This window comes from Leucoraja erinacea, unplaced genomic scaffold (assembly GCF_028641065.1).
Source record: "Leucoraja erinacea ecotype New England unplaced genomic scaffold, Leri_hhj_1 Leri_310S, whole genome shotgun sequence".
Classification (NCBI taxonomy): Eukaryota; Metazoa; Chordata; class Chondrichthyes; order Rajiformes; family Rajidae; genus Leucoraja; species Leucoraja erinaceus.
In genome coordinates this window covers 29,021-56,758 of record NW_026576211.1, presented here as the reverse complement: position 1 = coordinate 56,758, position 27,738 = coordinate 29,021, and the positions used below count along the sequence as shown (strand labels likewise).

Below are 27,738 nucleotides of genomic sequence, written 5' to 3'. Positions count from 1 at the left end.
CAGCATTCCAAGTCCTTTTCCAGCCTGAGATCTCCCAATTTGTCATGACTTTATTCTCTACCAAAGTGGCATGACTCCACACACCATATTCCATACTAGATAATTTTTTTTTTATCAAACGTGACCTCCACCTATCATCGAAATGTAGCGGACACAAAACAACATATAATGCCCCCCCTGTGGAAACCACATCCTGAGAAATTTTTTTTAAAAAACATGAAATGTAGCGGACCCAACAGCGCCCCCCCTGTGGAACCACTCCTGAAAGGTTGCTCTTTATTCACTCTCTATGCCTTCTGCCAGTCGGCCAAACTTCTATCCGAGCAAGTAGCTCACCTGTTTAGCAGCCCCCCATGTAACACCTTATCAAAGGCCAATGACAATCCAAGTAAACAGCATCCACCCATCTCTCCTTTGTCCATCTTGCTTGTTACCTGCTCATATAGCTCCAACACATTTGTCAGCAAAGCTCCGCCCTATTTTATCATGTGCTTCCAAGTACCCTGAAACCTCACCCTAATAATGGACTGTAAAATGTTACCAATGACTGACCTATCACATCTTTTCTTTTGTCTCTGAAGAAGGGTCTTGACCCGAAACGTCACCTATTTCCTTCGCTCCATAGATGCTGCCTCACCCGCTGAGTTTCTCCAGCATTTTTGTCTACCTTTCTTTTGTCTCGACCCTCTTTTGTGATTTTCCAGTCCTCTGGAACCACTCCTGACGATCAATTCTGGAAAGATCACTACCAATGCCTCCACAATCTCTACAGCTACCCTGGGGTGTGCTCAATGATCTGGTCCAGGTGACTTATCCACCTTCAGACCCTTCAGTTCCCAAGCACCTTCTCCTCAGTAATAGTGAGTGAATGTCACTTCTGCCTCATGACTCATGGGAACATCTTGTACACTACTGGTATCTTGCACTGCAAAGATGACACTAATACATATTCAGTTCACCTGCCATTCCCTATTACAACTTTCCAGCAGTCCAAAGTCCACTCTTGGCTCTCTTTAACTCTATATATATATATATATATATATATATATATATATATATATATACCTGAACAATCCTTTGGTGTTCTCTTTTATAATATTGGCTAGTTTAATTTCATATATCATCTTTAGAAACACAGAAACATAGAAAATAGGTGCAGGAGTAGGCCATTCAGCCCTTTGAGCCTGCACCGCCATTCAATATGATCATGGCTGATCATCCAACTCAGTCCTGTACCTGTCTTCTCTCCATACCCCCTGATCCCTTTACAATACAATACAACATCATTTATTTGGTTTCTGCAGTCATACAAGAAAAGAACCAAGACACACACCACCACAATTTACACAAACATCAATCACAGTGAATCTCCTCCTCACTATGATGGAAGGCAAAGTCTTGTCCCTCCCCTGCTCTCCATTCATAGCCACAAGGGCCACATCTAACTCCCTCTTAAATATAGCCAATGAACTGGCCTCAACTACCTTCTGTGGCAGAGAATTCCAGAGATTCATCACTCTCTGTGTGAAAAATGGTTTCCTCATCTCGGTCCTAAAAGATTTCCCCCTTATCCTTAAACTGTGACCCCTTGTTCTGGACTTCCCCAACATCAGGAACAATCTTCCTGCATCAACCCCTTAAGAATTTTGTAAGTTCCTATAAGATCCCCCCTCAATCTTCTAAATTCTAGCGAGTACAAGCCAAGTCTATCCAGTCTTTCTTCATATGAAAGTCCTGACATCCCAGGAATCAGTCTGGTGAACCTTCTCTGTACTCCCTCTATGGCAGGAATGTCTTTCCTCAGATTAGGAGACCAAAACTGTACGCAATACTCCAGGTGTGCTCTCACCAAGACCCTGTACAACAGCAGTAGAACCTCCCTGCCCCTATACTCAAATCCTTTTGCTATGAATGCTAACATACCATTTGCTTTCTTCACTGCCTGCTGCACCTGCCTGCCTACTTTCAATGACTGGTGTACCATGACACCCAGGTCTCGTTGCATCTCCCCTTTTCCTAATCGGCCACCGATTAGTTCCTATGTTGCTTTTTAGATTGCCTTCCGTTGTTTTTTAATAGCTGCCCAATCCTCTAGCTTCCCACCAATCTTTGGCACTCGAGTCCCTGCCTTCCCTCCACATGGGTGAAGAAGCTGCTGGTTGCTGTGCCAGAAATAATGTCAGCAAGGTCAGAAAGGTAACAGAAGATCAGAAACTGAAAGGACAATGTTAGAAGCTGGGTGGTGGATCAAAGTATGGCTGCTCTTCCCAAAACCACCTTCTGCCCCAACTGAGAGATGTTTGTTGAGCGGATGTCAGGCATACATACCCTGCACTTTCAAGTAATAATAGACATTTTTGGATGTAATTGTCTTGTCGTCTGTGAGTTCACTCAAAATTACTTCATATAAGCCACCATCTGTCAATTCCAATTTAGTCACTAAAAGTGAACCAGTCAATAAATCATAATCAGCCCGGTATCTGAAGTATGAATTGAAGGACACCATGTTACTATAGGACACGTGCTCCAGGATGGTCAGTTCACGTTCATGATTGCGAAACTTCCACACCACCTTCCTCCTTAACCTGTTGGGATTAACAGACAGCAGCACCGACGAGCCGACTGGTTGGTTCATGTTGATGTTCGGCAACACAAATCTGAACTTTGCTGTGTGGATGTGAGAGAGGAGATACAAGAACAGATGTTACATCTCCAATATCTGTGTCAACCCTATTAGTCTTGCACATACTGTAATTAATAATAATAATAATAATAATCTTATTTATATAACACATTTTTAGTCAACTTGCATTGACCCCAAAGTGCTTCACATAATTACATTACATTTACACACAGGCAAAGGTGGATGAAGTGTCTTGCCCCAAGGACACAACCACAGTATGCACTCCAAGCGGGATTCGAACCGGCTACCTTCCGGTCGCCAGCCGAACACTTAGCCCCTTGTGCCATCTGTCGTCCTTCCCCCTTTTCATTCTCAGCTCCAGTCATATCGCCTCACTGGAGAAACCATCAGTAATGTCTTCTCAGACTATTGTCGTGACATTCTCCTTGTTCAGTAAAGCAACTTCATTTATCCCCCTCTCTATCTCTGCTGCAGGCCTGTACACTGGTACTAAAAGCTGCAAGTCCTGTCCGCCTCCACCAGGTTTCCGTAACGGCTTCAACGTCCCAGTCGCACATAGCAAACCAACATCCCAGTCGCACGTAGCGGTCAAACGTCCCAGTCGCACGTAGCGGTCGAACGTTCCAGTCGCACGTAGCGGTCAAACGTCCCAGTCGCACGTAGCGGTCGAACGTCCCAGTCGCACATAGCGGTCGAACGTCCCAGTCTGTAGCGGCAGATTTTTCAGATCTTTCAGGAAATTAACTCCCTAGCCACTAATTGGGTGAGAGGGGATAAGGGGAATGTCTTCGGTACGCATGCAAGCTGCCTCAGAGACTTTCAGAGCTTCTACTTTCATAAAGCTTCAGCACACAGTCTTTTAATGAATATTTTCTTTATTGTAGATATAAAACAGTAAGATACATCCAAGGTTTTCTGACTTGTTCCAGCAATCTTCTTCGAACTCCAACGCATTGCTTCAGATACTAGAAAACTCCTCGTGTCTCCTTCTTCACATGAGACTTGACATGCTTGACCTGGCTTGACATGGTTGACCTGGTCGAAGGATAAACCTTCTCCCTCTCCTGTCCAAAACGAATCCCCAACTAAACTAACACGCAAGCAGTTAAGCTGCATAAACACGCCCCAAGACACGTCATAAATCCCACCCACATTATAACGGGCTGGCTAAAATTTAAAGGAACATGCCATCCACAATGACATGCAAAATAGGCCAAATGGCCACTACATACCGGCCCCTAATTGTTCCGAATACATAATGAGGCAATTACCAAATAACATCAAAAAAGTGGCCATTAAGGCTTAACATACATCAAAATCAAAATATCAGGGAATAAAACCCTGTGGCTCCCTCGTCAGGAAATCAAACCGCGATCTCCCACGTGCTAGGCGTGGATACTAACCACTATACTAATGAGGAAAAAATAGCATGCACTATATATCTGCAATCACAATTCTTTCTCGACTCTTCCATCTTCACTTTCGCCTTCTAGAAGCAAGCACAACTTAGTTATTGGTCTCATTAAAACATTGTTCATGAATATGCCGTAATAATAATGTTGTTATGTAAAAGTCCTTAGCGAGAATGATAGGACGTTTCCTTTCTTCAGGCATTGCCAATCTGTTTAGGCGTCCACCGATCCGCAGAAGATCTCCTGCCCAAATTGGGTCGAGCTTATACAATTGACTACTTCTTTGTACCCCTTCTCCACCAGCTTGTAATGTTAATATCTCTTCTTTGTCTTTCTGCCTTTGACAGAAATAAATGATCGCATTTTCTGCTTTGAGGAGATCATCAAGACATAGGCACTGTTGGCTAGGTGAAGCTTCAAAAACTTGCGTCTGGAATTTGATTTCCTTTTCCCTTACCGCAGGATTCTTCTCCAAGATACTTTCTGTTATTTGTTTCTTTTCCCGAATTTTCATCAACAATCTTGTTTTTATTTTAAGAAACCAGGCTACCGATGTTCTCAATTTATTCCATGATGAAAAGTGGGTAATTAAACTATTCACAGTGTCATATGAGTTTTTTTCAATCACATTCACCGAAATGTTTTGTTTAATTTCCGGATCTGTTGTAGAGATTTCAAATCCGAGTTCAAACTTTGGCCATTCTCTACTTGGCTTACTAAGAAACTTTGGCCCATTGATCCATCTCTTGTTATTAATTCAATTCAATTCAATTCAACTTTAATGTCATCGCACAAATACAAGTATCAGTACAACGAAATGCAGTTTTGCGTCAGTCCGTAGTAGTTGTACATAAAGAAAAAACAAAAAAAATAGAAAGAGGGAAGATACAGAATAATCAGGAAATACAGAATGATTAAACAAAGGGGACGGAGGGACCAGAGAAATCTATCGTCGGGACTCCGAGTTCAGCAGTGTGATTGTGTTGTTGTAGAAGCTTTTCCTCGTCCTACTAGTACGTGACCTGAGGCTCCTGTACCGCCTCCCTGATGGGAGGAGGGCAAACAGTCCATGGTTGGAGTGTGAGGGGTCCTTGATGAACTTCCCAGCCCGTCTCAGACACCGTTTTCGGTGGAGGGCATCCATGGCAGGGAGCGGGGCACCGATGATGTGCTGCGCGGTTTTCACCACCCGTTGCAGTGCCTTCCTGTCCGCAGCAGTGCAGCTGCTGTACCATACCGTGAAGCAGGTGGTCAGGATACTCTCTATGGTACAGCGGTAAAAGTTGGTCAGGATCTGGGGGGACAGGTGGGCTTTCTTGAGCCTCCTAAGGAAGTAAAGGCGCTGCTGTGCCTTTTTGATCAGCTTGGAGGTGTTGAGGGACCAGGACAAGTCCTCCGAGATATGTACTCCGAGGAATTTATAGCTGGAGACGCGCTCCACCTCAGTCCCGTTTATATGGATGGCAGTATGACTGCCTCCTCTGGTCTGCCTGAAATCAACAATAATCTCCTTCGTCTTTTTGAAGTTGAAGACGAGGTTATTGTTGGCACACCAGGTGGTCAGGTGCTGGATCTCATCCCTGTAGGCTGACTCATCGTTGTCGCTGATCAGTCCTACTACCGTGGTATCGTCAGCAAACTTAATAATGGCGTTGGATCCGTACTTTGGGACGCAGTCGTGGGTGAAGAGGGAGTAGAGGAGAGGGCTGAGCACACAGCCCTGTGGCACTCCGGTGTTCAGTGTTATAGTGGAGGAGGTGAGGTTATTGACCCTAACAGACTGTGGTCTGTTAGTGAGGAAGTCCAGTGTCCAGTTGCAGAGGGAGGTGGAGATGCCAAGTCCACTGAGTAAGAAAGCAATTTGCTGTTTGTCCCCTAGAGGCTTCATCCGCAGGATTTTCCTTAGTATTAACATATCTCCATTGAGAAACATTAGTAGCTCCTAGTACAAAGGAAACTCTATTTGCAACAAATGTCATAAAACGTTTGCTTTCATTGTTAATGTATTTCAAAACCGTAGTACTATCGGTCCAGAAGGTAGATTCTTCCAGTTGAAATTGCAGTTCCTTTTTCAGCATTATGTCAATTTTCACAGCTAAGACTGCTGCTGTAAGTTCCATTCTGGGAATCGTCAGCATGCACTCTTTTGTTTACATTCTGTAGTCTTAAGTATGAAACAGTCCCATAACCACTTTCGCTGGCATCCGAAAAGTGATGCAGTTGCGCATTTCCGATATTACCAATGGTTTTAGGCTTTACACACCGATCTACCTTAAACGTTGACATTTTGTGGAGGTCTTTTAACCATTCTGTCCAACTGTGCGAGGATGTTTGAGTTATACTCTCATCCCAACCAAGTTTTTCTCGACACAGATTCTGTAAAATTAACTTGGCTAGCAGTGTAAATGGTACCAGAAATCCCAAAGGATCATATACTGAACCAATCACAGATAAGATACCCCTTCTTGTGCATGGTCGTTCCTGAATTGACAATTTAAACTTAAACACATCCGTTCCCACACACCAGTACAGTCCCAGTACCCTTTCCATTGGCAAGTTGTCTTTGTCTAAATCCATCACCTTGGTTTCTTCGGCTCTGTCATCTGGTGGAATGCTTTCCAAAACAGCACGACTGTTGCTGACCCACTTGGTAAGTACAAATCCTCCCTTATTGCAGAGAGAGGTTAGGTGTTTCACTATTTGAATTGCCTCTAACTCGGTAGATACGGATTTTAGGCAATCGTCCACATAAAAATTATTTTTCAAAGTGGAAATTACCTCCTCTGGGAAATAATCTTTATTATCCTCTGCGGTTTTCCTCAAAGCGAAATTCGCACAACTTGGAGATGACACTGCTCCGAAAAGATGTAGTTTCATTCGGTAATCAACAAGGTCTTGCTGCACATCCCCTTCAGGCCACCATAAGAATCGCAGATAATCAATATGTTTACCAGTTACTTTCACTTGATAAAACATTGCTCTGATATCAGCCATCAAAGCTATCGGTTCTTGCCTAAATTTGATGAGAACTCCAAGGAGCGAGTTAGTAAGGTCTGGACCTTGCAGTAATTCACTGTTAAGTGATGTCCCTTTAAAGATGCCGCACAGTCAAAGACCACCCTCAATGTCCCTTTCTTCGAGTGGTACACCCCATGGTGCGGAATATACCAGATCTCTCCATCATCTCCATATAGTTGATTCATTGGTATCCTTTCAGCATAATCATTATTAATCATATTCTGTAAGAAGGATGTATATTCCTCTTGGAATTTCGTGTTCTTAACAAATTTACGTTTCAAACCATGAATACGCTGTTCAGCCATATAGCGATTATTTGGTAAATTAACACTTTCCTTCTTGAAAGGTAAATCCAAACAATAATGTCCATTTTTCATCTTAACTGAATGGTTCATAATATCTAAGAATTTCAATTCTTCTCTAGACATTTCTTCATGTTCTTGTCTGGTACTTTCATTGAAGTCATGATTATATTGCTTCATTAACAGCTTTTCCAATTTACCTGTAGATATTTGGTTAACAGCAACAGCACGGCAATTCATTTTTCTGGTGCTTTCCTTATTCTTACACAAAGAGCCATAAATAACCCATCCTAGTAGGGTCTTCATAGCATACGGTCCATCCTTTTGGCTCCTAATTATCTGTACAGGTTCTAATGCTCTCAGGGCATTCGTTCCAATAAGTAAGTCAATATCAGAATTTATCTTTGTTATTTTGACTTCTTTCAGGTAAGGCCATTGCTGTAAGTCTTCACATCTGGGTACATTTTGACGACCAACAGGCATTGTTTCATGTGTGAAAACCTCTGAAATTGGAATAAAATTATCTTCATCCAAACTGGATATCTCCATATTTGTTATATAATAACTCTGGTAATCCTTTTTTCTTTATTCATGGTACGCATTTGAATTTTAACTTTCTCTCCAGTAAACATCCATAGCAGATTCCATTCCTTTTTAAAAAGTCCATCTTTTTTTCATATTTCTTTTCCTTAAATTTACAACACCATCTTATGGTGTGACCCACTTCATCACAAAATGGACAAAATTAATTATTTCTGGTCGGTGCATACTCTTTTGCACCACCCAACACCTTCTCAGGTATTATATTGGTAGCAAAATTGCTTTTCTTAGGCCCTGTCTTTTGTTTAGTTTTGACATAGGTAGAACCCTTATGAATTGCAAGTGGCTTGGCTTCTTCAATAATCCCGCTGCATGAATCTGACATGTACCGTACTTCTCTTTCTAAATATTCCACCAGGTCTGGTAGCCTGGCTACTTGTTTGCTCTTATCACGTAATTTACCAGCCCTATCTCTCCACTTTTCTCTCATTCTTCTGGGCAACTTGCTTATGATGATTCTCATATTGAAAGATTACTTGAAAGATTAATTTCCTCCATATAGCCAAGATTTTTCATCGAGCTGCAACATCTTCTCAGAAATATTGCATATTCACTCAATTTATCCACATCTTCTGGCTTGATTTCTTTCCAAGCATGGGCCCTTTCAATGTATGCATTCGCAATCCTCTGTTCATCACCAAAACGTTCCTTTAGTAATCTTCTCGCCTTATTATAGCCCTGGTTGTCTGGCTCCATCTGACAACTTTCCACAAGCACCTTCACCCTTCCTTGTGTGTACTTCACCAGAAACCGTAAGCGCTCTTTTTCATCCTTAACTTTCTTCTCTAATACCTCTTCCAGTGCCCTCACGAAAGTTTCATACTCCAAAGGATCTCCAGCATACGTAGGAATTTCAACTGGTGGCAAAATGAGAGATGTATTTTGTCGAGCTATAATCTCGTTGAATTCAGATTGCTTATTCAGCAGTGCCAATAGACCAACCTGATTCCCTTCTCCTTGGTCCACTGGTCTTTCTCGAGTTTGTACGGATGTTCTTATAGTAGCTAGTTTCGGTCTAGCACCCATTTGCTGAGCTGAAGGTTCACTCAACCTATTTAGGTTTTCCAATCCAAGGTATCCTGTGGACTTTGACCGTGGAATCGATTCAACTGTCAATTCACTCTGAGCAGTTTTGGCTCTCTGTCTAGAGCTTATCGCCTTTGATGATCTAGAGCTGCATCTAGACCCTTCACTTTCCAGTATGTCCCTTCTGGCTTTAGCCACCTTCATCATTGCATCTAATTCCAGTTGTTCCTGACATCGCGCCATTTCTTCTTGCTGACGGGCCATCTGTTGCATCATCTCTTCTTGCTGTCGTTTTGTCTCATCTTGCTGTCGCTTTGTCTCATCTTGCTGTCGGGCCATCTGTTGCATCATCTCTTCTTGCTGTCGTTTTGTCTCATCTTGCTGTCGCTTTGTCTCATCTTGCTGTCGGGCCATCTGTTGCATCATCGGGCCTTCTGTTGCATCATCTCTTCTTGCTGTCGGGCCATCTCATGTTGCTGTCGGACCATCTCATGTTTTTTCTTCATAGCATCCGCTTCTATTGAGAGCACTGCTAACTCAGCCTTGGCTCCCAAACGAGCAGAAGCCCTCAAAACCGAACTGGCTGAGCTACCAGATTTACGGCCTGATCTTTGTGAAGATACATTTGAGATACTATCTCCCGGTTCTATTTCATCACCTTCTTCTTCATGCTTAGTATCTTCTTTTCTGCTACATTTACTTTTGCTAACTTGCTCTAACCATCCTACAACTTCCATGGATTTATCATAATACTTAAAATGTCTTTCACACTCCTCTTGAGAACGCTCTTCATCCAGCAGTGTGTCCTGCTTCTCTTTCAGCTCATGGTTAAGGCTACTTATCAGGCGTAATTTCTCTTCCACCTTGTCCTGGTTCTCTTCTGATTCCATGAGTGTCTTCACACTTTCAAACAGCCTTCTAATCCTCTTCCCCAACTTGTTCCTATCCAATTCAGCCTCCTTGAGAACATAACTTCGACCTTTCTCAGTGAGTTTAAGTTGTCTGGCTGGTCTTTCTTCACCACCACGTGGCTCTTCTGGCATAGCTCTGCCCTCATCTTCCTTCATGATTTAAAAGAGGTCTTGGCAGATTGCCAAGTCTTTAAATTAGTCGAAAAAGTCTCTGCTTCTGAGTGACTTTGTTATTATCAACAATTTCTTCCAAAACTAAAACATACTGATAATGTAGAGAACCTCTCTCTAATTCCAGGTGCAAAATAAATGATGCTAATTCCAATGGAATGCGCCTTTATCTCTTTGATTCAAAACAATCCAAGGTCGGTCTGCCTTTCCCAGACACGCTGGAGAAAACAGCTTGTTGAGCTCTGTTACAGAATTCTTTCAATTAAAACCGTAATTTTAATTCAAAAGGTAATAATCAATTCGTACTCACAATCCAGTGATACGTCTTCAGATGCGTTCCGATGCTGTTGATAGACCTCAAGGCTCTTCCTGGCCGAGATCTTCTTCAGTTCCACGATTGGAACCAATCTTCTTTGGCTGCGCCTCTCCGAGGTCTTAGCCTTCGTCCTGCTCTGGCCGCACCTCTCCGGGGTCTTAGCCTTCGCACTTCGATCTTCTGTCCCTATCTCAGGGACTGGTATTTACCCCCGTCGGAGGTTCGCTTTTACTTATCTTCTTCTGTCCCAATCTCTGGGACTGGCAATTACCCCCTGCCGGAGATATCCTTCGACTTAATGTAGCGGCAGATTTTTCAGATCTTTCAGGAAATTAACTCCCTAGCCACTAATTGGGTGAGAGGGGATAAGGGGAATATCTTTGGTACGCATGCAAGCTGCCTCAGAGACTTTCAGAGCTTCTACTTTCATAAAGCTTCAGCACACAGTCTTTTAATGAATATTTTCTTTATTGTAGATATAAAACAGTAAGATACATCCAAGGTTTTCTGACTTGTTCCAGCAATCTTCTTCGAACTCCAACGCATTGCTTCAGATACTAGAAAACTCCTCGTCTCTCCTTCTTCACATGAGGCTTGACATGCTTGACCTCGCTTGACATGGTTGACCTGGTCGAAGGATAAACCTTCTCCCTCTCCTGTCCAAAACGAATCCCCAACTAAACTAACACGCAAGCAGTTAAGCTGCATAAACACGCCCCAAGGCACGTCATAAAATCCCACCCACATTATAACGGGCTGGCTAAAATTTAAAGGAACATGCCATCCACAATGACATGCAAAATAGGCCAAATGGCCACTACACAGTCGCACGTAGCGGTCGAACGTCCCAGTCGCACGTTGCGGTCGAACGTCCCAGTCGCACGTAGCGGTCGAACGTCCCAGTCGAACGTAACAGTTGAACGTCCCAGTCGCACATAGCGGTCGAACGTCAGTCGCACGTAGTGGTCCAAAACCCAGTCGCAGGGGCAAATCCCCTGGCATGGACGGACTGACAGCTGGGGTTTCTCTGCACTTTCTGGGGGATCCTTTTTTTTTTTTTTTAATCAAAAAATTTATTCAATTATTAAAAAATAATATTTACACTACAATAAAACAAGCCAGAACCCACCACCATAAATACAATACAAACATATATCCATAATAAACTATTATACAATTATGATATAGTCCTTATTGAGGATACATTCAACACCCTGCGGAGCCCAGCGGTCCCGGAACTCCCTCAGGGTGCCCACAGACAGGGCGTATTCCTTTTCTAATCCCACCCGGGCACGGACGTAACACCGGAAAAGGGGCAGGCAGCTGGCTCGGGTAGAGCCCTCTAGCGTCTGGCGTCGTGACTCGCGGATGGCCAGCTTGGCCAAGGGAGGACTACACCATGGTATTGAGGGAGAGCCTGGCAACCGGAGAGATGCCCCTGTCTTGGCGAAGGGCTGTCGTGGTCCTTCTGCCCAAGAAGGGCGATCTCCCCCGTCTAAAAACCTGGCGCCCAGTCTCCCTCCTCTGTACCGACTACAAGGTCTTTGCCAAGGCAATGGCAAACCGTCTGGGCACAGTGCTGGCTCAAGTGATCCACCCTGACCAGTCTTACACGGTCCCAGGCCGGTCCATCCAGGACAATATCCATCTGGTCCGGGACCTGGTTTACCTGGCTCAGGAGACCGGTGTACCCACTGCCTTTCTCTCCCTCGACCAGGAGAAGGCTTTTGACAGGGTGGATCACGAGTACCTGTTGAGGATTCTGCGGGCGTTTGGGTTCGGACCGCACTTTGTGTCCCGGATCCGACTTTTATACGCCACCGCAGAGTGCCTCGTGAAAGTCAATGGATCCTTGACGGCCCCCATTCCCTTCCACAGAGGAGTACGTCAGGGATGCCCCATGTCCGGCCAACTGTACGCCATCTGCGTGGAGCCATTCCTTAGTCTGCTTCGGAGGAGGTTGACGGGCATGGTTCTACGCGAGCCGGACATGGAGGTGGTCCTCTCGGTCTACGCCGATGACGTGCTCCTCATGGTCACCGACCCCGTCGACCTGCAGAGGATGCGTGAGTGCCAACGAGTCTTCTCGGCCGCCTCCTCTGCCAGGATCAACTGGGGGAAATGTTCTGGACTCTTGGTGGGTCCCTGGCAGGTAGACTCCCTCCCGGAAGAGATGAGGTCTTTCACGTGGAGTACCACACACCTCCTCTACTTGGGAGTCTACCTGAGTCCCGGTGCGGAGACCTGGCTGGCGAACTGGCAGGAGCTGGAGGTGAAAGTCGTCACCCGGCTGGGACGCTGGGCGGGTCTCCTCAGAGTGCTTTCCTACCGGGGCAGGGTGTTGGTCATTAACCAACTCGTGGCCTCCATGCTCTGGTACAGATTGACCACATTGGTCCCATCAGCCACCTTTGCTGGGATCATCCAGAAGAAGTTGGTGGACTTCTTCTGGGGCAACGGAAAGCACTGGGTCTCAGCAGCGGTCCTGAGTCTCCCGATCGAGGAGGGCGGTCAGTCGCTGGTGTGCATTCGCACCAAGTTGGCGGCTCTCTGCCTCAGGACCTTGCAGAGATACCTGTACTCAGGGCATCCTCCCAGGTGGCACGTGCTGGCAACGCACTTTTTCCAACGGAGCCGCTGCCTTCAACGAGGTACGCGGATCCCGATGGTGGGCGTCAGCCGTGCGGTCCTGATGGGGATGCCTGGCTTCTACAGGGACTTGTTGAGAGTCTGGAACCTGGTTGCCATTGACCGGGCCCCACCTCCGCCGGCGGAGGGTGACGGCCCGGGCGTGAGAGCAGCCGGTCCTTGTCCCACCCCACCGGGTGTCGGGGGGGCTCAAACGTGTGGAGTACTTGCGGTTGAGCAAACCCCCGCTCAGCCGGAAGTACTCATCGGACCCAGGCGCCGTAATCCATCCCGGGAGCCGGTCCCACACAATTTGAGCCGCCTTTCCTCGACACCCTTCGTCTCCCTCCAAGACGCAGGGAGGCGTGTCCTGTACAGGCTCCTCCTCCACACCCTGCACTTCCTCGCCCTGGTCCACCGTCCGGACACCAAGTGGCGGTCAGTGTTGCCTTCCGGTCGCGAGGGGGGCCCCCGGTGGGGGTCCCTCTACGCAGGGATTCTCCCCCTCTACATTGGGGACCTGGGGTGGAGGGTATTGCACCGAGGTGTTCCCTGCAACCTGTTTCTCTCGCGGTTCACAGACTCGCCAGCCGCCTGCCACTTTTGCGGGCTGGAAGAGTCTGTGTACCACGTGTACATGGAGTGCGTGAGGCTGCAGCCACTGTTTGAATATCTAAAGGGGCTGCTCCTTGCCTTCTGGCTGCATTTTTCACCCACCATCCTCATCTTTGGACACCCTGTGCGTAGGGGAGAGGGTAGGGCTGAAGATGTCCTGGTTGGGTTGCTCCTGGGCCTGGCCAAGCTGGCCATCCGCGAGTCACGGCGCCAGATGGCGGAGGGCTCTACCCGAGCCAGCTGCCTGCCCCTTTTCCAGGGTTACGTCCGTGCCCGGGTGGGATTAGAAAGAGAATGCGCCCTGTCTGTGGGCACCCTGAGAGAGTTCCGGGACCGCTGGGCTCCGCAGGGTGTTGAATGTATCCTCAATAAGGATTGTATCATAATTGTATAATAGTTCATTATGGATATATGTTTGTATTGTATTTATGGTGGTGGGTTCTGGCTTGTTTTATTGTAGTGTAAATATTATTTTTTAATAATTGAATAAATTTTTTGATTTAAAAAAAAAAAAAAAAAAGAAGGGCGATCTCCGCCGTCTAAAAAACAGGCGACCAGTCTCTCTCCTCTGTACCGACTACAAGGTCTTTGCCAAGGCAATGGCAAACCGTCTGGGCCCAGTGCTGGCTCAAGTGATCCACCCTGAACAGTCTTACACGGTCCCGGGCCGGTCCATCCAGGACAATATCCATCTGGTCCAGGACCTGGTCTACCTGGCTCAGGGGACCGGTGTACCCACTGCCTTTCTCTCCATTGACCAGGAGAAGGCTTTTGACAGGGTGGATCACCATATAACCATATAACAATGACAGCACGGAAACAGGCCATCTCGGCCCTACAAGGCCGTGCCGAACAACTTTTTTCCCTTAGTCCCACCTGCCTGCACTCATACCATAACCCTCCATTCCCTTCTCATCCATATGCCTATCCAATTTATTTTTAAACTATACCAACGAACCTGCCTCCACCACTTCCATTGGAAGCACATTCCACACCGCTACCACTCTCTGAGTAAAGAAGTTCCCCCTCATGTTACCCCTAAACTTCTGTCCCTTAATTCTGAAGTCATGTCCTCTTGTTCGAATGTTCCCTATTCTCAAAGGGAAAAGCTGGTCCACATCAACTCTGTCTATCCCTCTCATCATTTTAAAGACCTCTATCAAGTCCCCCCTTAACCTTCTGCGCTCCAGAGAATAAAGACCTAACTTATTCAACCTTTCTCTGTAACTTAGTTGTTGAAACCCAGGCAACATTCTAATAAATCTCCTCTGTACTCTCTCTAATTTGTTGACATCCTTCCTATAATTGGGCGACAAAATTGTACACCATACTCCAGATTTGGTCTCACCAATGCCTTGTACAATTTTAACATTACATCCCAGCTTCTATACTCAATGCTCTGATTTATAAAGGCTAGCATACCAAAAGCTTTCTTTACCACCCTATCTATATGATATTCCACCTTCAAGGAACTATCTATATGAGATTCCACCTTCAAGGACTTTTCATCTCTTTTTTTTATTTTTAGTTAGTTAAAGTGTATTTGGTGGTGGCATCATAGTTTATGTTCCTATAACAAGTGTATAACGTAACTAAATATGATGTTTCCTTTTCCGCTTGTATGTTACAGTTTCACAGTTGAATAAAGTAAAGCATCAACGACATCTCGTGTCTACGGGTCTTTATTGGATTAATTGTTTAACTTGCTAGATAGCTGGATAGGGACATTCAGCAAGTCCAGTATAGTGAAAAGACAGCACCACAACAAGCTGTAGTACAGGGTGGCTCACATCATCACATTGTCCATCCACACCTCAACCCCATGGCAACAAGCAACCAAGACAACGCTTCACAGAATGAAGCCAAGCCTCTCAGCGTTCGTTCTTACCGCTCTGCAGCCAGTTCCAGTGCCCGCATGGCGGCCCTTAAAGCGCGGGCTAAAGCAAAAGCAGCCGAGGCCAGAGCTGCATTCGCTCATAGAGATAGATATGAAGATCGAGGCTGCGCGGATGCAGGCGGAGACTATGCGGATGCAGGCAGAGGCTACGCGGATGCAGGCGGAGATGATGGTCAAGGCTGCATGGATGCGGGCGCCCTTAGAGGCCTTGCAGCAAGAAAAAGAGATGAAAGCAGCCATTGCAGAGGCTGACACCATAGAAGCAGGTTTAATAGCAGAACAAGGGTCACGTAATAGATCACCAAGCCCTGTTCACCCTCAAAACCAACACCAGCATACTCTGGACTATGTCATAGAGCAAGCCAGCATAAAGTCTAGCCAACATGTCACCAATTCTGATGTCGAGAGTGATAGCACGCTATTTGGTTCATTGCCGCCCGTTCATCATACCAAATCTAATCTGACCAGTTCATTTGATAGGCACCACAATCCCAGTAATGTGCAAGGAAACATTGGAGCCTAAATTGGAGGATAGAAAACCAACTTCAACCTTTCTGCACAGCGGCTTTATTGACTCTCTCTCGAGCCACCAACAATATCAATCTCACCACCGTAGACCTCACCAGAAACCTCGCCCACAGCCAGCTTGTTACAACGGGATTGACGGCCTTTAATGACAAGCCTGAGAATTACTGGGCTTGGAGATCCCCCTTCCAAAACGCCATAGCAGGCCTGGGCCTTTCACCCGGAGAAGAGCTAGATCTTTTGATAAAATGGCTTGGAAAAGAATCCTCGGAGCAGGCATCAAGAATTAAGGCTGTCAACATGAGGAATCCATCAGCAGGTTTGAGGATGGCTTGGCAGAGGCTCGAAGAAACCTATGGTTCACCTGAGTCTATTGAGCATGCCCTCTTTACCAAGTTTGAGAACTTTCCCAGGATCATCATCAAAGAGCCACACAAGCTACGTGAGCTCGGGGACCTTCTGTCAGAAATCGATGCAGCAAAGTTCGGTGGGTATCTACCTGGTTTGTCTTACCTTGATACCTCCAGGGGAGTTGCACTGATTGTTGAGAAGCTTGCTCATAACATCCAAGAAAAGTGGACTGACTTTGGATCCAATTATAAATGCCGTCACCACATCCCTTTCCCCCCCATTTAGAGTGTTTGCCGACTTTATCCGCACGGAGGCAAAAACCAGAACGGATCCCAGCTTCAATCTTTGTTTCTCTCGTTCAGCAATCGTCCAGAGGGAAAACATAGAGAACATGGTAAAACATAGAAAACATGGTAAAACTCTCGTCTCCGTCCACAGGACACAAGCATCTCCAACAACTCCTGAGACACAGAAATGCAGTGACCCATCCAAGCTGTGTCCCATTCATGTTAAGATTCATCCATTAAAGAAGTGCAGAGCCTTCACAGAAAAGAGCCTGGAAGACCGCAAACACTTCCTTAAGGAACATTCCATTAGTTTCCGCTGCTGCTGCTCCACAAGTCATTTCGCCAAGAACTGTGAAGCAGAAGTGAAATGTACTGAGTGCGACAGTGACAGACACCTCTCTGCTCCACATCCAGGCCTTGGAAGTCCAAGCCATCTCGCCCCCGCATCCGAGCATGGCGGGGAGGAAGAGATAGTGATAAACCAGGAGATCACCTCCAGATGCACAGAGGTGTGCGGTGATGGGGTCAGCATGAGAGCATCTGCTAAGATATCTCATCTCAGTCTATCCAGAAGGACGTCATCAAGAGGCACGCAGGATGTACGCCATCTTAGATGAACAGAGCAACTGCTCTCTCGCAACATCTGAGTTTTTCTATATCTTCGCGATCAAAGGTAATCTTAAGCCATATACACTGCGGACATGAAGGAGGGTTTCGGCCCGAAACATTGCCTATTTCCATCGCTCCATAGATGCTGCTGCACCCGTTGAGTTTCTTAAGCATTTTTATGTACCTACACTGCAGACATGTGCTGGGATCAAGCAGGCTGCATGCAGGTAGAGCAGCCTGCGGTTACATGTTGGAGTCTGAGGATGAGCAGGATTATTATATTTAACACAGCTAAGAATGTTTCATGTACCCTGGCTGGTTTCTCACATAACAGAACTGTATTTGGTGGTGGCATCATAGTTTATGTTCCTATAACAAGTGTATAACGTAACTAAATATGCTGTTTGCTTTTCTGCTTGTATGTTACAATTTCAAAGTTGAACACAGTAAAGCATCAACAACATCTCATGTCTACAGGTCTTTATTGGATTAATTGTTTAACTTGCTAGATAGCTGGATAGGTACATTCAGCGAGTCCAGTATATGTATAATAGTTTATTATGGATATATGTTTGTATTGTATTATGGTGGTGGGTACTGGCTTGTTTTATTGTAGTATAAATATTATTTTTTAATAATTGAATTAATTTTTTGATTAAAAAAAACAAACAAAAAGTCCCAGTCTCACATAACAATCCAACATCAGTCGCACATAGTGGTCGAACGTCAGTCGCACGTAACAATCCAACGTCACAGTCGCACGTAGCACCTCGCGAGTCATGAACTCCCGTGCGCCGACCTGCTCTGTCATGCGCCCACCTCTCCCACACCCCCCATGCCACCCAACCCCCTACGCTCCCCCCCATGCTCCCATCCCCCCTTTCCCCCATGCTCCCCCCCCATGCTCACACTTCACACAGGTCTGCGTGAAGCAAGGATCTCCCATTCGCACTAGTTTCCTCCACTTCACGCTCTCAATCTCCGCACTAAGCACTAGGAATAATGTACAGAAGCCATTTAACCTGCAAACCTACATGTCTTTGGAATGAGAGAGGGAACCGGAGCACCCGGAGAAAACCCAAGCAGTCACAGGGAGAACTAACTGTACAGGGTCTGGATCTGGATGTAATACGCTGAGAAGCTGTAGATAGAGCATCACTCAGCACTATGATGGTGGTGGGAAGACAGCGTCCGTAGTCAGGATGGAACCCGAGTCTCCGCACAGTAAGGCTGCAACTCTACCGCTGTGCCACCAGCCCCTCTCCCTTACCAGTCTTACGCATCTGTTCAAAGTGGCTGTTTGCTTTCAACAGGTCTTGTCTAGTGTCCAGTCCCTCCTCGACATGTTCAGAAGCTCGGGTGACGTATTCCCACTTTTGCCCATCCTCGTTTTCTTTGCCTTCTGCTGCAGCAGCGGGAGGCTGAGAAGTATACCACGGAGTGGCTAGTACACACGGAGTGGCCAGCATCCCTGCAACTGCAGCAGTGATACAGGTTAGCACACGTTAACTGGACTGGGTGAAAAGCAAAAACATCACGAAAAACACAAAGCATGGCAACATATCCAGGGAATGCAACTTGCTCTTGGACAACGGCTGATCACAGACAGTTGCGTCACTGGTAGGGGCAGGTTGTTATCAGCTCACAGGTGATAGGAGCAGATTAGACCATTCAGCCCATCAATCCTACTCCACCATTCAATCATGGCTGATCGGTCTCTCCTAACCCCATTCTCCTGCCTTCTCTCCATAACCCCTGACACCCTGTTGTGTGGGTTAGATCCACCAACAGCTTCAAGATCAGGAACTCCAGATGCCACGGGAAGGGAGGGAAGAGGAGAGAAGAGTCGATCCAGCATATTTGTATATGTACCAACAACAGAACTATGAAATTTTAACCCCCCCCCCCCCCATTCTCCCCCCCTCCTCTCTCTCCCCTTTTCACCCCCCCCCCCCCATTCTCCCCCCCCTCCAAACCTTCTCCCCCCCTCTCCCCTCCCTCTCTTCCCCTTCCCCTCTCCCCCCTCCCTCTCTCCTCTCTCTCCCCCACCGGCCCACATCCAGGCCCAGTCGCGCCTCCACCACTTCATTTTCCGCCGGCCGCGTCACCATGGAAACAGCAGCACGGACCGACCCTGACCTGGCCCGCGGTCTCCATGGCGACTGCTGCCCTGCCACTGGGGGGCGCTCTGGAAATAAACGCAACGCCCCGCCACTGGGGGCGCTCTGGCGACGGCACGATGAGGCGGGAAACGTCTGCCGGCCGTTGGCGCTCGAGCAAAAAAATGTGGCTCCGGCTTTGGATTCATGTTGTTCTGGGTCTGGCCCGGTGGGTGGGGACAGTGTAGAGACAGGTACAGTATGGAGACAGCATAGAGACAGCGTGGGGACAAGGACAGTGTGGGGCCATGAACAATGTGGGGACAGTGTGGGGACAGGGACCGTGTGGAGACTGGGGACAGGGACGGTGTGGGGATAATGTGGAGACAGTGTAGGGACAATTTGGAGACAGTATGGGGATAGGGACAGTGAGGACAGTGGACAGGGACAGTGGGGACAGGAACAGTGACAGGGTGGGGATAGGGACAGTGTGGGGACAGGGACTGTGGAGACAGGGACACAGTGGGAACAGTGTGGGGATAATGTGGAGACAGTGGAGACAGGGACAATGTGGGGATGGGGACAGTGGGGATAATGTGGAGACAGTGTGGGGCCAGGAACAGGACAGTGTGGGGACAATGTGGACACAGTATGGGGACAGGGACAGTGTGGAGACAGGGACAGTGTGGGGGGTAGGGACAGTGTGGGGCAGGAACAGTGTGACAGTGGGGACAGGGACAGTGTGGAGACAGGGACAGTGGGGACAGAACTATGAAATTCTAACCTCCCCTCTCCCTTCCTCTCTCTCCCCTTTCACCCCCTCCTCTCTCTCTCTCTCTCCCTCTCCCATCCCTCTCTCCCCCACCCATCTCCCTCCTCCCATCCCTCTCTCCCCCTCCCTCTCTCCTCTCTCTCCCCACCGGCCCACATCCAGGCCCAGTCGCGCTTCCACCACTTCATTTTCCGCCGGCCGCGTCACCATGGAAACAGCAGCACGGACCGACCCTGACCTGGCCCGCGGTCTCCATGGCGACTGCTGCCTTGCCACTGGGGGGCGCTCTGGAAATAAACGCAACGCCCCGCCACTGGGGGCACTCTGGCGACGGCACGATGAGGCGGGAAACGTCTGCCGGCCGTTGGCGCTCGAGCAAAAAAATGTGGCTCCGGCTTTGGTTGATGTTGTTCTGGGCAAAGATCTTATAGCAGAGCAAGATAGACCACTCCTCCAAAATCCAATGGACTGACGTGTTGTACGTACGGAACGTCACGGCCGCCATTTCTTAATGCGACACGCGACTTCCGGTATGCCACCCGCTGTGATCCAAAGCAAAGATATAGAGGAGCAAGATAGACCACTCCTCGAAAAACGCATAGTATGACGTGTGTGATCGTCGACGCCATTTTTCGAGGCATTTATTGGGCTTCCCCCACACTGTCATGGCGTCCTTATCTAAATTTCATCTCACTGCTCTGCTATCAATTGTTCTAATCGTAAATCTAAACGACCCGACCTGTCATTCTTTAGGTTCCCCAATAAAAAAGAAAGGTGAGAAAATATTTTTATTATTTTCAGTCGATATTCTGTCGTGAAAATGTTATTTTCTGTTCTCCCATCAACGGCCATTGGGAAACTGGGTTTGTCGGTACATTAGAAAGTTATTAGACTTATTTTTAATAGTTCTTTACTTACCATAATAGGGTGATTTCACCAAAGGTCAAATGAGCGTAGATCCCCCCTCACGTGACCGAAAATTTTAACTGGAGGACATCTCTCAGTTTGGTACATGTAAGTGAATGGGGAAACACGCACTTTCCCACCCGTTAAAAACATGGAGAAAGGCCGATTTTTGAGCTGAAATTTTCTGTGCTAGTCGGGGTGACCGTGAAGCACAGCGACCTAACTTTTCAGGCAAAAAAAAAGATAGAAAGTGAGGTAATTACAAGAGGGAACTGAAGGTAGAAAGCGGCGGAAGTGAACAGCTGACAATTGCCGTGGTGATTTTAAGATCCAAAATATCGGGAATTATCACGTTTGCTCGCTGAATTTCATCAAAAGTAAGTTAATAATGCCTTACTTTTGATGAAATTCAGCGAGCATTTTAAGATCCAAAATATCGGGAATTATCGCGTTTGCTCGCTGAATTTCATCAAAAGTAAGTTAATAATGCCTTACTTTTGATGAAATTCAGCGAGCAAACGCGATAATTCCCGATATTTTGGATCTTAAAATCACCACGGCAATTGTCAGCTGTTCACTTCCGCCGCTTTCTACCGTCAGTTCCCTCTTGTAATTACCTCACTTTCTATCTTTTTTTTTGCCTGAAAATTTAGGTCGCTGTGCTTCACGGTCACCCCGACTAGCACAGAAAATTTCAGCTAAAAAATCGGCCGTTTTCCATGTTTTTAACGGGTGGGAAAGTGCGTGTTTCCCCATTCACTTACATGTACCAAACTGAGAGATGTCCTCCAGTTAAAATTTTCGGTCACGTGAGGGGGGATCTACGCTCATTTGACCTTTGGTGAAATCACTCTATAATAAAGACAATTTTAACACTTCTGTACGTATTTGGTTTTGTTCTTGTAAGGGATTGGTCTCCACAATATGGCCCGCGGACACATCAGGTCCAGTGACCAGGAGATTTTTCGAGCTCAGATTCAAGTCCGAGAATGGGCGGCTGTTACCCATTATATTCCTCGAATTGTCAAGAAATCACAAGCAAAGATCACAAGCCCGCCGTGAAGAAGTGTGCAATCAAATATTATATAACTCTGGTCTATCATCTTTGGGTGCAATGGTGGGTCGGGGGGTTCGGTGGCGGCGGCCGCAATCAAAGATACTAGTGGAGCTCTGCTCTATAATCTTTGGTCGGAATGGGACGGCTGCGCGTTATAATGTGCTATCGTTCCACTCTCCCTCTCCCCCTTTCTCCCTGTCCCCCTTCTCCCTCCCCTTCTTCTCCCTATCCCCCCCTTTCCCCCCCTCCCTCCCCCCTCTCCCTCTCCCTCTCCCCCTTCTCCCTCTCCCCCCCTTTCCCCTTCTCCCCCCCCTTCTCTCCCTCTCCCCCTTCTCCCTCTCCCCCCTCTCTCTCCCTCTCTTCTCTCGATCTCTCTCTCTCCCCTCCTCTCGATCTCTCGCTCCCCTCTCTTCTCTCGATCTCTCTCTCTCTCTCTCTCCCCTCTCTCGTGATCTCCCTCCCTCCCTCTCTCCTTCTCCTTCCCTCCATCTCTCCCTCCCTTACCTCTTCGTGAGAGTTGGCAGCTCTGCTATGCCTTGGGTCCAAAAGAGGATAGAAAGAAAATACTTAATGGTCTTTGTAAGAAGATTTTAATAAGCTCTTCTACATTTAAGGTAAATTGACATATTAGAGGCAAAACGCATTTTCAATATACAGGTCTCTCCACATAACTGAAGACAATTGCATTTAAGTGATATATCATCCATTGTTCAGGCGAGTAGCACTAGGTTACAGTAAACTTCCTACATATTCCAGGAATGCATCTCATAAAAATGGGAGAGGCTTAAATGCATTGAAAAATCATAAATCCATGTAGACTTGGACTAATCCTTTTACTGCTATCCAAATGCCCCATTATTACATCTTTAATAATTGACTCCAGCATCTTTCACACCACCAAAGTCAGGCTAACTGGTCTGTAATTCCCTGTTTTCTCTCTCGCTCCTTTCTTGAAAAGTGGGATAGCATTAGCTATCCTCCAATCCACAGGAACTGATCGTAAATCTATTGATCGTTGGAAAATAATAGAAACATAGAAATTAGGTGCAGGAGTAGGCCATTCGGCCCATTCAATATGATCATGGCTGATCATCCAACTCAGTATCCCGTACCTGCCTTCTCTCCATACCCTCTGATCCCCTTAGCCACAAGGGCCACATCTAACTCCCTCTTAAATAATAGCCAATGAACTGGCCTCGACTACCCTCTGTGGCAGAGAGTTCCAGAGATTCACCACTCTCTGTGTGAAAAAGGTTCTTCTCATCTCGGTTTTAAAGGATTTCCCCCTTATCCTTAAGCTGTGACCCCTTGTCCTGGACTTCCCCAACATCGGGAGCAATCTTCCTGCATCTAGCCTGTCCAACCCCTTAAGAATTTTGTAAGTTTCTATAAGATCCCCTCTCAATCTCCTAAATTCTAGAGAGTATAAACCAAGTCTATCCAGTCTTTCTTCATAAGACAGTCCTGACATCCCAGGAATCAGTCTGGTGAACCTTCTCTGCACTCCCTCTATGGCAATAATGTCCTTCCTCAAATTTAGATAATAGTCTGCTTTCCTGTTTTTGCCACCAAAATGGATAACCTCACATTTATCCACATTATACTGCATCTACCAAACATTTGCCCACTCACCCAGCCTATCCAAGTCACCTTGCAGTCTCCTAGCATCCTCCTCACAGCTAACACTGCCCCCCAGCTTAATGGATAAATGGTGGCCGATTGGGAAAGGGGGAGATGCAGCGAGACCTGGGTGTCATGGTACACCAGTCATTGAAGGTAGGCATGCAGGTGCAGCAGGCAGTAAAGAAAGCGAATGGTATGTTAGCTTTCATTGCAAAAGGATTTGAGTATAGGAGCAGGGAGGTTCTACTGCAGTTGTACAGGGTCTTGGTGAGACCACACCTGGAGTATTGCGTACAGTTTTGGTCTCCAAATCTGAGGAAGGACATTATTGCCATAGAGGGAGTGCAGAGACGGTTCACCAGACTGATTCCTGGGATGTCAGGACTGTCTTATGAAAAAAGACTGGATACACTTGGTTTATACTCTCTAGATTTTAGGAGATTGAGAGGGGATCTTATAGAAACTTACAAGATTCTTAAGGGATTGGACACGCTAGATGCAGGAAGATTGCTCCCGATGTTGGGGAAGTCCAGGACAAGGGGTCACAGCTTAAGGATAAGGGTGAAATCCTTTAAAACCGAGATGAGAAGAACTTTTTTCACACAGAGAGTGGTGAATCTCTGGAACTCTCTGCCACAGAGGGTAGTTGAGGCCAGTTCATTGGCTATATTTAAGAGGGAGTTAGATGTGGCCCTTGTGGCTAAGGGGATCAGGGGGTATGGAGAGAAGGCAGGTACAGGGTACTGAGTTGGATGATCAGCCATGATCATATTGAACGGCGGTGCAGGCTCGAAGGGCCGAATGGCCTATTCCTGCACCTAATTTCTATGTTTCTATCTCCACATTGTTCCTGTCCCCACTGTCCCTGTCCCCACACTGTCCCTGTCCCCACACTGTCCCTGTGCCCACTGTCCCTGTCCCCACCGAGGTCCATGTCCCCACACTGTCCCTGTCCCCCCACTGTCCCTGTCTCCACACTGTCACACTGTTCCTGTCCCCACACTGTCCCTGTCCACACTGTCCCTGTATCCACACTGTCCCTGTCCCCATACTGTCTCCAAATTGCCCATACACTGTCTCCACATTTCCTGTTCCCACCCCCTCCACATTATCCCCCCACTGACCCGTCCCCACCATCTCCACACTGTCCCTGTCCCCACACTGTCCCTGTCCCCACACTGTTCCTGTCCCCACACTGTCCCTGTCCCACACTGTCCCTGTCCCCACACTGTTCCTGTCCCCACACTGTCCCTGTGTCCACACTGTCCCTGTCTCCACACTGTCCCTGTCCTCACACTGTCCCTGTACCCACACTGTCCCTGTCCACATTGTCCCGGTACCCACTGTCCCACAGTTCCTGTCGCCACACTGTCTCCACATTATCCCCACTGTCCCTGTCCCCACTCTGTCCCTGTCTCCACACTGTCCCTGTCCCCACTGTCCCTGTCTCCACACTGTCCCTGTCCCCACACTGTCCCTGTCTCCACACTGTCCCTGTCCCCACACTGTCCCTGTCCCCACACTGTCCCTGTCCCCACACTGTCCCTGTCCCCACACTGTCCCTGTCCCCACACTGTCCGTACACTGTCCCTGTCTCCACACTGTCCCTGTCCCCACACTGTCCCTGTCTCCACACTGTCCCTGTCCCCACACTGTCCCTGTCTGTCCCTGTCCCCACACTGTCCCTGTCCCCACACTGTCCCTGTCCCCACTGTCCCTGTCCCCACACGGTCCATACACTGTCCCTGTCCCCACACTGTCCCTGTGCCCACACTGTCACATTGTTCCTGTCCCCACACTGTCCCTGTATCCACACTGTCCCTGTCCCCACACTGTCCCTGTCCTCACATCAGTCTGAAGAAGTGTTTCAGCCCGAACCGTTGCCTATTTCCTTCGCTCCATAGATGCTGCTGCACCCACTGAGTTTCTCCAGCATTTTGTGTACCTCCTGCATTGCTTGGCTGGATCACCATGGGGCGCCTGGATATCTATTCTCTGAACCGGTCTCTTGCACTCGTGCACAGCACCGCTGTGTACACCGCCCCAGTATGATGCCGCAGCGCTCATACTAGCAAGCTGGACGCCATCCTCAACGACACCATGCGGATCATCACCGGCTGCCTACGTCCTACTCCGGATCTTCTGCCGGTGCTCGCAGCTATCGCACCCGCCAAGCTTTGCAGAGAGTACTTCACCCACAGGCCGGTGTGCAAGGCCCCTTCGGACACCAAACATCCTTTGCACCACCTCGCCCAGGACTCACAGCAACTGGGACCTCAATGCCTGTCATCTGATCGCCCCTTCTACCGTCATGCAGCCACCCTCTGTGGCTCCGGTTTCAACACACTAGGAGCTTGGAGAACCAGCTGGGAACAGACTTCCCGACCTCCTCAATTCACTGTTGCACCAAACACCACAGCCACACCTGGCTCGGACATGCCCTGGAACGAGTGGGTCGCCCTGAACTGGCTCCGTACAGGGGTCGGCTGGTTCAACACCAACATGCATCGTGAAGTCTTCATTTTCGAGAGGTGAATATACGTTTGAAAAAATTCACTCGCCTCTTCGCCTGCAAAACAGAAACTGATGTCAATAGCTAATTAACATCAACCTAATACAGGTGTCAGAGTTTATGCGGAGAAGGTAGGAGAATGGGGTTACAAAGGAGAGATAGATCAGCCATGATTCAATCAAGGAGTTGACTTGATTGGCCACACGACCTAATTCTTATCCCATCACTTATGAACCTCAATTAATTAGTTCTTTCAGAATTAAACTAATTAGTAAAATGCCAAGGTACAGATGTGAAGATTTGTTTTTACTTATCATGTTATAAAGATCCGCATTATAATGTACGAATGGGTGGCAGCGGCTTCAATACTATGGTCCAAATGAATGCACTATTCTATGAGCAAACAAGCAATGTAGATTCCTTGGTGAACTATTGGACAGGAAGTCTAGATTCTAAACAATCCTCTGTCACAGTCAATCAGAAAATGACAGTACTTCCATGGTTAGTCTTGGATTCCTTGGTGATGGGTGACGTATCCATTCTTACACTATACAGCAAGCTGAAGGTGGGGAAAGATAAACCTTCATCAGCTGTTTTTTTCCTGCTCTCTGTATTCCTAGAAAGGTGTCTCTACATTTAAGAATTTCTGTTGGTTAAGATGAGATAACTAAATTTATTGCATTCATTTTGAGATTTGGCTTACACCTTGGCCTGTATTCACTGCACTGTTTCATACCGAAACAGGGAGATTAGAGATATGCATTTGAAAACCGATTTGCGTGAGTGCGACATGAGAGTAACTCAAACACCTCATGTCTCGCAGGAGAGGAGTTGTTGCTGGGTGATGGGAGGGGCACCACGTGCAGACCTCGAGGCTGGACAATGAAACCAGGCCAGGTTTTCTGTGTTGATGCCTGAATCACCCACTCCAAACCGATGTACTATGTATCCTATATATTAGTTAGTATGTACATGGAAGCAGGTTTTCCAGAGTTGCCCTGGTCACTGGGGTGGGGTGTTAGGGGCACGATGCAGTGTAAAACATCAGAAAATTAGACTACAACTAGAAAACGATGAATTGATTGTCAATACACACCTTCAGTGCCACCACCACCTTTTCAATTGAGTCATTCTCAAAAGCCTCCTCATATTCCTCGTATGTTTCGTTTTCAATGGTTTGCTTCCTAGCGCTGGTCTGACATGTCTGGAAAGAAAACAGCAGTATAAACAGTAACACAGTAACCCCACTTTCTCAAAGAAATGTCATCGATACCAAGGGCTGGGAAGAACACAGGGCTTTCAAGGAATCTTCTCCAAGGACTTTGAAGCAGCTGCTTTCGACAGTCAGTGGATTCCTCTACAAGCGGTTTGATGGAGCCGAACAGGAAAGACCATTTCTTGAATTGGAGGAAGCAAGGCTATAGAAACTAGCAAAAATGCCAGGGGAAGAGAAGGAG

The 27,738-nt window shown here is 47.2% G+C and overlaps 2 protein-coding genes across 3 annotated transcripts in view; both read right to left on the bottom strand.

Moving 5' to 3' along the window:
* LOC129693483 (uncharacterized) overlaps window positions 1–19,699 on the bottom strand; it is a 79,410-nt gene extending 59,711 nt beyond the window's left edge. The window contains exons 1-3 of the mRNA XM_055630292.1: window positions 19,362–19,699; window positions 18,583–18,789; window positions 2,329–2,667 (exon numbers count right to left, since the gene is read on the bottom strand). Of these exons, the coding sequence (XP_055486267.1) occupies window positions 2,329–2,667; window positions 18,583–18,789; window positions 19,362–19,401 (586 nt within the window). The 5' untranslated portion in view covers window positions 19,402–19,699. The remainder of the gene's footprint in view (window positions 1–2,328; window positions 2,668–18,582; window positions 18,790–19,361) is intronic.
* Window positions 19,700–26,541: 6,842 nt separating this feature from the next.
* The window catches only part of LOC129693485 (golgin subfamily A member 6-like protein 2), a 30,207-nt gene continuing 29,010 nt past the window's right edge, over window positions 26,542–27,738 (bottom strand). For both annotated transcript variants that reach the window (XM_055630293.1, XM_055630294.1), the window contains one exon: window positions 26,542–27,485. In XM_055630293.1, coding sequence (XP_055486268.1) covers window positions 27,380–27,485 — 106 coding nt within the window. In that variant the 3' untranslated portion in view covers window positions 26,542–27,379. The remainder of the gene's footprint in view (window positions 27,486–27,738) is intronic.